General features: G+C 33.8%; 2 protein-coding genes across 4 annotated transcripts; one reads left to right on the top strand and one right to left on the bottom strand.

Annotated features, from left to right (window-relative positions):
* Positions 1-790: 790 nt before the first annotated feature.
* On the top strand, positions 791-6,054 carry Cul3 (cullin 3). Of its 3 annotated transcripts, none has more exons than XM_090168604.1 (14): positions 791-867; positions 1,687-1,884; positions 1,947-2,060; positions 2,124-2,399; positions 2,463-2,642; positions 2,707-2,904; positions 2,971-3,318; positions 3,393-3,625; positions 3,694-3,943; positions 4,004-4,184; positions 4,247-4,315; positions 4,375-4,447; positions 5,039-5,212; positions 5,311-6,054. In XM_090168604.1, exons 2-14 carry the CDS (start codon positions 1,687-1,689, stop codon positions 5,333-5,335), a joined length of 2,319 nt encoding a protein of 772 aa, XP_090024730.1. In that variant the 5' UTR covers positions 791-867; the 3' UTR covers positions 5,336-6,054. The 3 variants fall into 3 exon arrangements, with proteins under 3 accessions (XP_090024730.1, XP_090024729.1, XP_090024731.1); XM_090168603.1 differs by lacking the exon at positions 791-867 and adding an exon at positions 1,091-1,331 and having other exon boundaries at positions 5,311-6,053; XM_090168605.1 differs by lacking the exon at positions 791-867 and adding an exon at positions 1,122-1,140.
* Positions 6,055-6,089: 35 nt separating this feature from the next.
* Positions 6,090-7,620, bottom strand: viaf (viral IAP-associated factor). The gene is made up of 6 exons (XM_090168606.1): positions 7,473-7,620; positions 7,174-7,315; positions 7,033-7,108; positions 6,833-6,976; positions 6,565-6,773; positions 6,090-6,500 (listed from the first exon to the last, which is right to left on the bottom strand). Exons 1-6 carry the CDS (start codon positions 7,476-7,478, stop codon positions 6,373-6,375), a joined length of 705 nt encoding a protein of 234 aa, XP_090024732.1. The 5' UTR covers positions 7,479-7,620; the 3' UTR covers positions 6,090-6,372.
* Between the last annotated feature and the right edge of the window lie 5,090 nt (positions 7,621-12,710).

Here is a 12,710-nt window from a genome sequence, read left to right as displayed (position 1 = left end):
ATGATATCCCGTATATAAACTCTTTAAAATCATACAAATTTTGTACATGATGTTTATTCCTGTACATGTACGTGTGTTATTAGACAAAAAGTTTTTAAAGGTAAAAAAAATGTTATGAATTATGCCAGTCTGTTATGAAACTGTGGGAGAAGTAAAAAAAAAAGTTTCCAATTTGAAAATAAATACTATTTTCACACAGACCACTTCTATTGTAGATACATATTTTTTATTGATATAACTCTTCTCAAAAGGAGGAGTAACCTGTTTTGTGTCATAATGAGGCTTTAGTTGTTCATATTCCAACTAAATCTACCCTTAATTAATGCCTCTCATTCCCTACTCTGTTCTCCGAGCAGCATATCAGCATTCAGAAAAAACAATTGTTTTTTATCAATGTTTTTATGTTTATGAAAATGGTTGCCTTCGCTAATGAACCTTTTTCACCGCCAGTTAAAAGAAGTTAATATTGCCAAAAATGTATTTAAAACATGTCAGCAATAACTGATTAAATCTGTAATAAGCTAAACTTACAACAACAGCGATTTAAAAAATAAACCAAGTTTTCAATAATTTTGTGGATTTTGTTACTAAACGTAAGAGTGAACGAATTTTGAAATTATGTTTTGAGAAAAGTTACTTGATATCTTAACAAATATGCTTTTTTATAAAAAAGATAGGCGGACAATCTTATTTAACTGCTTTTTTGACCATAACATAGTAGTTTAAAAAATATTTATTATAGTGGTATTTTCACGTGCAAAATCGTGGCAAAATGAATTTTAAAAGCTGTCAAAATGTATACGATTTTTCCGCGGCAAGTTCAAATTTTAAGCCTTTGTAGTTGCAAGTTTTCTTAAGACTTTAAAGGTATTTATATATTAACAATTTCAATACTATTCACAACGAGGAATTTAATTAAAGATGGGGGAAAATAACCGAAACTAAAGAAACATGAAATTTTAATGACCTATTTTCCTTTTGGATATCCTCATTTTTTCATTCTAAATTTTACCACCAGGCTAATTAAGGCGCTGCCATCACACATTTTCCTCATCTTTTTCTTGTAAGATTTTTTTGACTGTGAACTGTGTGCAAAAATTGCTCAGCGCTGTTGGTGATTAGAAACCGAGAGCCTGAAAGGTACTAGGCCTAAGAGACAATTAAAAGTTAACATCTATGTTGTTCCGCTTTAAATATTGTAAGGGATACTCTATTAAATGTGTTAAAATTATTCACATCGTAAACGGCTTATAATTTTGATAAATAAAGCCGTCATCATGAGTTTAAAACCGGGGAAAAAAGACACTAAAATGCGAATCCGAGCATTTCCAGTGAGTTTATGATAATTCATACAATGGTTATGTTTATTTTTCGTTTTGGTTATGTATTTGCTTATCTTGCAACTATTTTATGTAATAATATTTCCAAATATTACCTAGTCCTAAATATCCAATGCATACTTATCTTATTGGTGTTTTCAAACAACTTTTATTATAATCTACAAACAATTACGCTTACAAGTTTACACTACTCATAGCACTTCCCACCTTTAAATTCAGTTTTTCCTTTTGATATATCTGTATGGTGTCTTTAGATTGGTTGTGGGGTTTTTTTTTGGAGGCTATGAGCTTTCCAACGGTCTCTTGTAACTTCATGCATATTACAATTTATCTCGCCTTTACGCAGATGTCCATGGATGAGAAGTTTGTACAGAGTATCTGGACATTGTTACGCAATGCCATCCAAGAGATACAGAAGAAGAATAACAGTGGGCTCAGTTTTGAAGAGTTGTACCGTAATGCTTATACAATGGTTTTACATAAACACGGGGAAAGGCTTTATACAGGACTCAGGGAAGTTGTGACGAATCACTTAGAAAACAAAGTAAAATTGATTTCATATTAGAGTGTTAGGACATTTTTTCAAAATTATCTTTCAATCATTAGGTTAGAATAGATGTATTAACTGCTCTTCATAATAATTTTCTTCAAACCCTAAACCAAGCCTGGAACGATCATCAAACCAGTATGGTTATGATTCGAGACATTCTTATGTATATGGTATGATTTAATCATAGAAATTTACCTGATATTTTCTTGTAATTTATTTTATTTTTCTTGCAGGATCGAGTTTATGTCCAGCAAAATAGCGTGGACAACGTTTACAACTTAGGTTTGATAATCTTTCGTGATCAAGTTGTACGTTATGGATGCATTCGTGATCATTTGAGGGATACCTTACTCGATATGGTTATGAGAGAAAGGAGAGGAGAAGTAGTTGACAAGTTGGCCATTAAAAACGCTTGTCAAATGCTAATTGTTCTCGGCATAGACTCAAGGTCCATTTATGAAGAAGATTTTGAAAGACCGTTCCTTGCTCAGTCAGCGGAATTCTATAAAGTTGGTTCTTCAATCTAATTTGAAACCAAAACGCAAATGGCACTAACTTTCTTAACTTTGTAGATGGAAAGTCAAAAGTTCCTAGCGGAGAACAGTGCCTCGGTATATATAAAGAAAGTAGAACAAAGGATTAATGAGGAGGCTGAACGAGCTAAACTATATTTAGACGAATCAACAGAGGGCTTAATAGTTAAAGTAGTTGAGGAGGAATTAATCAGTAAACACATGAAAACTATAGTGGAAGTAATGGAATACAGATTTTTCTTTAAATATTTTTGAGTGTTAATGAAAACCACGCCTTTTATAGATGGAAAACAGTGGAGTGGTGCATATGCTTAAAAACCAGAAAACGGAAGACTTGGCTTGTATGTACAAGCTTTTTAGTCGCGTACCTGATGGGCTTAAAACAATGGCAGATTGCGTCAGTGCCTATTTGAAAGAACAAGGCAAAAATTTGGTTACGGAAGAAGAAGGTGGCAAGGGTGACGCCCTGACTTTTGTTCAGGTACGAGTATAAGCTCTAAACTATTAATCTAGAAAAGGTTAAATGTTTATTTCCTCTTAAAAACAGAGTCTCCTGGACTTGAAAGACCGATTTGATCACTTTTTGGTTAACTCATTCGGTAGTGATCGATTCTTTAAGCAAATGATTGCTAGTGATTTTGAGTATTTTTTAAACTTGAACCCAAAATCTCCCGAATATTTATCACTATTTATTGACGACAAGTTAAAGAAAGGTGTTAAAGGAATGACTGAAACTGAAATTGAACAAGTTCTGGATAAGACTATGGTTTTGTTTCGATATTTACAAGAAAAAGACGTTTTTGAACGTTACTATAAGCAGCATTTGGCCAAAAGGTTGCTTCTCAATAAGAGTGTTTCTGATGATTCAGAGAAGAACATGATCTCCAAGCTGAAAGTTAGTTGGGAATGTTAAAAAACTGAAATGCAGAAGCATTTTGATTAGGCGAAACTAACGGAATATCGTTTCAGACTGAATGCGGTTGTCAGTTTACGTCAAAGCTTGAAGGAATGTTTAAGGATATGTCCGTTTCTAATACCATGATGGAAGAATTTAAATCGCACGTCCAATCTTCACAGACAAAACTATACGGAGTTGATTTGAATGTTAGAGTGTTAACTACAGGGTTTTGGCCAACCCAAGCCGCTACCCCGAAATGCACTATCCCCATGGCACCCAGTAATGCTTTTGAAGCATTCAGAAGGTTAATTGTATTAATTTTCCCAATAAACAACGCAGGTTCTAAATAAAAGTTGTTTTTGCGCTCTATAGATTTTATTTGGCCAAACATAGTGGAAGACAACTTACGCTGCAGCCTCAACTTGGCTGGGCGGATCTAAATGCGGTTTTCTACGGTCCACGCAAAGAGGAACCTTCCGAAGCTAAAGACAGTGCTCCCTCTTCTTCAACCTGTTTACCATCTCCATCTTCTTCAACCGTTGGAAATGTGGGAGTAATGGCAGCCATCGGTGGAGTAGGAAATCCGACACCAACTGGTCCTCCTAGAAAACACATTATTCAAGTACATTATCCACTTAACCTTAAAGAATTTATTAACCAGGGAGATTTGTGGTTACATTAGGTCTCAACATACCAAATGTGTATCTTAATGCTGTTTAATACCCGCGATCGCATAAGCTACGAAGAAATATCCAGTGAAACTGATATTCCGGAAAAAGACCTCATTAGGGCGTTGCAATCCTTGGCCCTCGGTAAAGCTACTCAGCGTATTCTTATTAAAACGCCAAAGAGCAAAGAAATTGGTTAGTTATTATTCCAATTATCCCTTTTGATGTACTATTTTAATTAAATTCTAAATTTGTAGAACCAAGTCACATTTTCTCAGTGAATGACTCGTTTACATCGAGACTTCATAGAGTTAAGATTCAAGCGGGTACGTTAATAAAAAATTTAGATTGTACTGAGTGTAAATTATACCTATTTATTTAACAGTTGCAGCCAAAGGTGAATCGGAACCTGAAAGAAAAGAAACTAGGAGTAAAGTAGATGAGGACAGAAAACATGAATATCCTTTTTTTATTATTTTTAGGGGTGTTTTTTGGGTTTCAAGTAAAGTCCCAAGCCCTTGAAAATTGGTCTCATTTAGTCGCAAGCCTTTGAAAGTTGGTCTTATTTGAGTCGCGGGCCCTTAAACACATTTGAGTTATCAATTCTTCAATTTATCCCTATTAGGGATTAAAGCCATTTACACATAGATTTTCTATTTTTTAACTAATTACTAAATTATAAGTTTATCAAAAATATTAAAATTACTTGAGTTAAGGGAAACTTTCATCCCTAAACTTGGTCCAGTTTGAATAATTTCTAGGCCTTTGTAAAGGACTCTGGTACTTGTTGCAGTCCTATAAATAGCAGTTTCAAGTTTGAGTCAGAGTACTCACACACCTCTAATTATTTTTAATAGCTTAAGGAAGGGTCGCTGAGGGGTTAGAGGCGCCCTGGTTCTATTCCAGCTTATGACTTTTTAGTAACTTTCGTTATAGACCTAAACCTGCACTGTGGAAATTACCTCTGGCCTTTTTCAATGCGGGTTATAAATTGGATTATTATTATTATCTGGCAAAAAAAATTCAAAGTTTTCTTAACAAATATTCACGATTGAAGCGGCAATTGTCAGGATAATGAAAGCTAGAAAGAGAATGCAGCATACTGTTCTAGTTGCTGAAGTTACGGCTCAGTTAAAATCAAGATTCATCCCCAGTCCTGTCGTTATTAAGAAGAGAATTGAAAGTTTGATAGAACGCGAGTATCTAGCCAGAACAGAAGATAGGTGAGTGTAAAATTTGCATAGTTTGTTCAAGTGCTTTAGAATAATTTTTACTACGCAATTATGCCAAATTCATTTAATTTTTTTTTTCTATTTTACAGAAAAGTATACAATTACGTAGCTTAGAAAAATATAGTTCGGTTTCTTTATTCAAAATTCTACACTGGAAAAATGTGGCGATTCGTTTTGTGGGTTAGATTTAAATAAAAAAAAAAGCTAAAATTGACTCTTAAAGAGACATCAGCTGAAATTTACTTTTGAAAAGATATTTTCTGTTAGTGTTTTTTTAACTCCACAAAATTTTTATTTTGCAACGAGAAACTCCAAAAGAATTCACGCGGACTTTTTTTCTTAACGCGAAGTTAACATGTCTTAGAGAAATAATACATGTATATGACACTCTTTAAAAAAAATTCTTTCCCTAATTATAAAACTTTTAAAATAGTATAAAAAACATTAAAATTGCCTTAAAACGTTCTTAGACATTATTATTTGTAAGTTTTTTTTCCCCTTTCTCATATTTAGTAGTTAAATTGCATTGGTGAAACTGATAAATTGCCCGTTTGATTTCCCAGAAAATATTCTTAAAAATTAGAGGTCTTAAAATTCTTTTGCCAAGGGTTTATGACAATTTGGAAGGTCCTGTTTGTCATTTTATATGGATTGTCTCAGACTGTACAAAATTGTAAAATTCTACTCTTTGGTAGGATTTTCGTATGAGTAAAAAAAAACCCAAACTGTGATTTTACATTTCTCCCTTCTACCCCTAAAACAACAGGCGTTTTTTTTAAGAAAGAATATGTTTGACGATGCGAAGTTGGAAAGAAGTTTAAACCTTTATGCACATGTCAGTTTTTAAGTTATGTAAATAAAATTCACATTGTCAATATAATATTTAGTTTTATTTCAAGCATTCTATAACGAATGAGTCTACTTTTCACAAGTTTTTTTGCATAGCTATTATATACACTCGCTTGCCAAATGGGGATAAACTATTTGATTATAGTGACTTTATCATTGAATAGTCAAGTTTTAACATTCTGGTATATAAATTTATTCAATCCACTAAAATACAAAAAAAGTCGTTAAATTAATAAAATCTTTAAATTAAATTCACACATTTGTTTCCATAGGCACCATAGGAGCGGATTTCTTGGTAATTTTTACCAATCGTCATTGTCACTGTCTCGGTTATTCAAAGATGAGAAGAGTACGTCCTTAACTTTGGGCCTGGGATCTCGTTCAATATCAGTTTTAACAGCACCGGTTTCTCCCAACATCCATTCCAACACTAACAATAAAACAAAGCGGATTAATTTTAAGCTGTTAAGTACTATGGATTTAATTTTAAGTACCATCAATTTTAAGGTTCATTCCGTTAAAACTATCAGGGCCAATGAATTGTTTCAATAATTGACTATCTTTGTAAATGAAAATTGTTGGTAAATTTTTGTCAGGATAATTTGCGATGCATGTTGTCGATATGCTTCTTAAAAACTTTGTTGCAGGAAACTTTGGAGCCAGTTGGTTTAGGAATTCATTAATAAGTGAGCATAATGGTATCCTATTTTATATTAAATGGGTTATTTCAGTCTATTTTGTAAACATTTTGAGTAAATTTACCCGGATTTATACAGGTGTAAAACCACCCAAATGCCATCCCCAGCTTTGTTTACTTGAGAAACGTAATCTTCTGCTGAAATTTCCCTCACATCGCCATATCGATTCCTTACAGCTGATGCTTTCATTTCAGCAATTCTTTTCAACCTAAAAATTATAATCTTTAGCACGTACTTTAATGTACATCCTCATTCCCTCATTACCGGTATTCTAATAAAACACGTTCATCTCCTTCATCCTCAATTTCATCTAACTCATCCAAATTCATGTCATCCATTTCTTTTAAATAAATGAAGCAAGATTACTCACACTTTAAAGTTCAGATTCTTTAAAAGAACACAGACCTTTTCCACTCTTTCCCACATGATCATTAACGGTGTTATCAACCAGCTTTATAACATCTTCCTCGGTAATTTCAGCTTCTTTCTGAGGTATAACCCCTTTTTTCCTTAAAACATCATTCCATTCTGTATCCTCATTGGAATCCTGTAAATAATAATATCACATAAGTTGTCAACTTGACATTATTTCAAAAACTAGCCAAAGCACGTGTTTTAAGCCATTTAAGCCAAGGCTTAATATTATTTTGGTATTTTTAAGTGAAAGATACCGAGTAAACCAATGAATAAAAAAGTATTCATACCTGCATTTTTTATAATAATATTTTTTGTGGTTTCCTAAACTAAATTTAAAAAGTAATTAAATCAAAATTAAAAGTCGTCGAACTCGGAATTGATGATGGGCAGATAACAATGACGTTCACGACCCGCTCAGAGCTGCCAGATATAATTTTACCTTTACTGCCCAACAGCTCTTCAAAGGAGCCCAATTTCCAGCCCAATTATAAATAGGCCATATTTTGTAAACAAGCCCAAATTCTAGCCCAATTTGGCTAGAGTTTATTTTTTTAAAGGCGCGCTTTTCAAAATATTGGTGTTTGCGTTATGTTATAGTTTTAAGTATCATGGGAAATTTTATAGAAACTCCAATTTTTATTATTCGAAATATTTTTTTAAGTACAAATTAATCGAATTTTTGAAGAAAACTGTACATATATTGAGAGTAATACATTTGTTTTTGGTTTGTTTATCTATCTTCTTATCGCTGTTTGTATATACTTTAAATTTGTTGTCTAATTCTGTATGATGCACATGGTGTGAAGGCCTCCGCTGCCATATACACCAATAAAGTCTTTCTTATTTTTGAAAAAAAAAAATGACAGTTGGTTTTCAAAAAGGCATAAGGTATTTCATTTCACCGCGCGTCGATGGCGCCAAGTAAACTGCCCATCTCATGGCTTCCTACATTGACGAAAAGGGGGTGAGCACTCGCGGTCAACTTCGCCAGATACAATAGTGCCTCTATTTCTTTTATATCTCTATGGTTGTGCCCATAGAAATAGAAATTAGACTAGAAGCACTGCCCTTTCCGCCAATCCCAAGGGAAACAGGCGAGCTAGAAGGCTGACATTAGGGTGGAATCGCGATGTACGCGCCATCTGACAAACGCATTAAACATTGTCGCCATGGCTACGACGCGAATTTCGAAAGGGAAAAAAAAGACGATCCACTGCGCATCACGTCGTGCGCAGCTGTGGTCTTTTCGCGTTTAAATTTTTGCGTCTAAAAGCTTGGAAGAGAGAAGTATTCTGGAGTGGAAAAGTCGGGCGCCACCTGCGGCTTTGTAAAATTCCCATCATGCTCTTTTTGGTCGGAAGTCATCAAGCCAGAATGATGGCAGATAAAGCTGACGTCCGACCAAAAACCGGTTTAACCGGGGTAGTCTGGGTAATTCTAACAGCAAAAGGCGCGAAAGGACGTTCTTATTACCGCTTTGGGATTTTCCACTCCAGAATACTTCCCTACTCCAAGCTAAAAGAACCCGCAAAAATGGTTAAAAACTGCGCTTTTTCACATTGGAAGCAAATGCTGTACCTAAAGTTAAGTTAATTATGGACTTATCTACTTTTTCGCGTATTTTATCATCCAATGCTGTACCTACACAAGTAAAAATTACCCTATACATTCTGAAATAAAAAACTAACTGAAATATGAATAATTTCTTTATTAAAACAAGAATTTGAAAGAGCTCACAAAAATATATATTCCAGAACAAAGCATATTTACATCTTCTAGAGTATGCCAATTTATTGATTTTAGTATTTGTTATTTAGTTTCCCTATTTATCAGAGGTTATTTCAGAAAACTTACGGAAAAAGTGAACTACCGGAAACCACTCAATTTGACTTGACTAATACTGACGATAGTTTAAAAGACACTGAAACCAAGATTTTGGAATCTCATGTAGGCCACACTGAAATAATTAAAATTTAGTTAAACTGTGATGATTTGTGGTATTTCATACTTACAATGATTGCGGAAAGTTAACGTGTAACTTTAAGGGTGACACGGTAGATTTAGTAGATTCTTGAGATTTTTATGATTTTAATAAAGCTGTTTAAATAACTTAATATAATTGTAACCGATACCTGTTTCTATTTCCAGATAAATAAAAACAAGTTTTTAATACGTTGCCTACGATCTGTTTTATGTTATTCCACGTGACCATATTTACTTATTTAGTTTAAATTGTTTCTATGAGATGGCGTGACTATCGCGACTCCACTCTGATGGCAGCCTTCTAGCTGGTACGTCCCCGCCCAATCCAATCGTGCTTCTAGTCTAATTTCTATTTCTATGCTTGTAACGACCCGAGCTTGGAAGAAACGTTTTTCTTTTCCCATTAATTTATATAATTAAAATATCATAACCTAATGTTATGACATATTTAATTTAATTTTATTTTATTTTAATTAAATATGGTTATATAAAGAATTTCATTTTTGTTGTTTCATAACATTTCGCGTTAAATTGCCGAAAATTTTAATTTCGTTTTCAATATTTCAACTTTTGGTGCAGTAAAACGCGCGAAAACCAAATTTTTCAAAACTATAGTAAAAAGGTTTTAAATATATACTGAAATGATATTGTAATGTAGCCAGGCCCGTCACCATTTAAGAATTATAAGGCGAATTGAATTTAAAGTTGTACTCGTTTTAGCACCGAAATAAGCATTGCAATTACACAGCCGTCAAAATGAAATTAGGTCGAGAAAACTATCTTTGTCGTCGTTGTACCGGTGACACAAATGTAATCGTTCGTACGAAATATTTGAACCCGGCAGTTTCATATTTCAAACTGTTTAGCGACAAGTTAGACTTTCGTTTACATAGCGGGTTTGTTGCGTTATAAACCAAGAAAGCTCTAGCTAAACGTGTAACCTCAAAATAATGTAACGGCTACTATGCCTTCCAGAAGTTTATTTCCAATATTTGTAACCAATTTGTATAACCAAAGAAAAAGCGCCAGTGACGAAACTTCAAACTCCGGTACTTCCCGGGGAAATATACCTATTTGTATAACCAAAAGTGACATAATTACCAAAAGTGTGTCAATCAGACCTATTTCTTAATGAATGTTACGAGCGAAATACAAGTTGGGAGGGGAAAAGGGAAAGTATGCCTTGGGGAGGGAAGGAAGTTAAAACCCACAAATAACGCCTCGTAGTGAGGAACGGAGGAACTAACAAGGAGACTACCCGAGGTGTTACACACCGATTTTGTTCAAACTCGGAGGATTGGTAGACCTTCATGTAACTTGAAAAATCCTAAAGGGATTTTATTCAATGGGCAACGGGTTTGCCATGGCAACGAAAAATGTTTTTGACAACATAAAATAATATGGGATTTTGACCGATTTCCCTGTGAAAAAAATTAAAAAAATTGTTCAAAATGTGACCAATTTTGATTTTTTTCATCAATTTTGTTTATAATTTTGGTATTTTAATTTTTTTTTTTCAATTTTGTAAAATGTTTCACAGGGGGGAGACCCTTGGAATCGGTCAAAATCCCATGTTATTTTCAATGGGAAAATTTCCATTTTATGTTGTCAAAAACATTTTTCGTTGCCATGGCAAAACCGTTGCCCATTGAATAAAATCCCTTTAGGATATTTCAAGTTACATGAAGGTCTACCAATAATCCGAGTTTGAACAAAATCGGTGTGTAACACCTCGGGTAGTCTCCTTGTAAGTAGCACTGGTCAAAGTTAGTGTATTTTTTGATTTTTCGTCGTTCTGTGGAGATGCTATCGCCATCTACCTACGATATAATACCATAGATTAAAAAAAGATCCAGAAAGGCGACAATAAATAGTCTTTTATGTGGTCAATCTCGAGTCGAGTATTCATTAAACCTTTAGCATACGGGGATTGCCACACTTTTGGTAATTATGTCACTTTTGATATAACCAAGGAAAAAGCGCCAGTGACGAAACTCCGAATTAAGAAACTCGGTCTTTTGGCTAAGACCAAAGTGTAGTATCTTATATATAGTTCTTATATACTCGTCGAATTTTAGTTCATGTCTTGTTCAACTTGTTAAAATAATCCACGCGCTCTTTCATATTTCAGCGTAAAAGGCTCGCGCTTTTTTTATTTCAGGGAGCACGCGCAAAATCGCTCGAGCCCATTTACGCTAAAATATCAAGACGCGCGTGGAACTTTTAAACAAGTTGAATAAGACATAAATTATGCTAGCTATAGGAGCAACAAGCACATCACCTAACAGAAGGAGAACGCAACCCGTCAAAAGTCGTGGATTTTCTCGCGTACAGTTTTCATTGGTTAGACGCTTTAGCGCCTGCTGCCGTCTGAAGAGGAAAATTAGGAAATTGTCTTCCCACTTTCCGTAAAACGTTAAGCGTAAAGGTTCGTCCATTGAAATTTGTACACAACACTGTCTTAGTGTGTTTAAGGCTAGCTGCGTTCTCCTTGTGTTTGTTGCTCCTAGATTAAATTAATTCAATTACATAAAGTTGTTTTGCCGATCGTAACCGTCGAAAACCACAGTCCGGGTACCATGAGATAGTATACCAAATGTGGTCGACCTAAGTTGAAAACTGTAGATTCCTATAGCGGAAAACAAACTCATCTGGTTCATTGCGCTGGTAATCCCTTAAAATATCTGGGTCTTTGGTAAAGACGGCGTTATGAGGTTATTCAACGGTATATATTTTAATCAAATTCAAAATTCCAGTCTATCTTTTAAACGAACAATTTAGATGAACCCCTCTTACGCGGTCGTGTACATCTCTCAATTAGCAATTCTAATTACGTCCAATAAACCAAAGCATATGCGAAATATTTTTAGTTTCCGAAGAGACGACCCAGTTACCCGGGGTGGATAACGCGTCTCATTTTCTTTCTAAGGGTAATGTTTTCATTTTTGAGCAAACTATCGCTAGTAGACAAGCGAGGGGCAGGTCACTTCCATTTTGGGTGTGTCTTAATCATAGTAAAATGATCAAATCAGGGTTATCAAGATTAAAAAATCTAATCACGATTTAAACGCGATCTAATCTTTTTAATCAGGATTTAATCATTTTAATCATTTTATTCATGATTTAATCATTTTAATCACGATTTAATCATTTTAATCACGATTTAATCATTTTAATCACGATTTAATCATTATAATCGCGATTTAATCATTTTATTCACGATTCAATCATTTTAATCACGATTTAATCATTTTAATCACGATTTAATCATTTCAATCCCAATTTAATCAATTTAATCGCGATTTAATCATTTTATTCACGATTTCATTTTAATCACGATTTAATCATTTTAATCACGATTTAATCACTTCAATCACGATTTAATCATTTTAATCACGATTTAATCATATTTAAACATTCTAATCAGATTTAAACAATCTAATTATGATTAAATCAGATTTAAACAATCTAATCATGATTAAATCAGATTTAAACAATCTAATCATGATTAAATCAGATTTAAACATTATAATCATGATTAA

This window comes from Leiobunum rupestre, chromosome 3 (genome assembly GCF_980474605.1).
Source record: "Leiobunum rupestre chromosome 3, qqLeiRupe1.1.hap1, whole genome shotgun sequence".
Taxonomy (NCBI): domain Eukaryota; kingdom Metazoa; phylum Arthropoda; class Arachnida; order Opiliones; family Sclerosomatidae; genus Leiobunum; species Leiobunum rupestre.
Note: the sequence above shows the minus strand (reverse complement) of the source record. Positions and strands in the feature narration are given on the sequence as shown.

What these genes read in the sequence shown, in the direction of transcription:
- Cul3 (XM_090168603.1), top strand. Translation starts at nt 1,278, where the DNA reads ATGAGTTTAAAACCGGGGAAAAAAGACACTAAAATGCGAATCCGAGCA. An exon ending in AGTCAGCGGAATTCTATAAA is followed by an intron (nt 2,400 to 2,462) that starts GTTGGTTCTTCA and finishes TTAACTTTGTAG; the next exon opens with ATGGAAAGTCAAAAGTTCCT. An exon ending in ACGCCCTGACTTTTGTTCAG is followed by an intron (nt 2,905 to 2,970) that starts GTACGAGTATAA and finishes TCTTAAAAACAG; the next exon opens with AGTCTCCTGGACTTGAAAGA.
- viaf (XM_090168606.1), bottom strand. An exon ending in TGTGGGAAAGAGTGGAAAAG is followed by an intron (nt 7,109 to 7,173) that starts GTCTGTGTTCTT and finishes TTTATTTAAAAG; the next exon opens with AAATGGATGACATGAATTTG. An exon ending in CGTGTTTTATTAGAATACCG is followed by an intron (nt 6,977 to 7,032) that starts GTAATGAGGGAA and finishes TATAATTTTTAG; the next exon opens with GTTGAAAAGAATTGCTGAAA.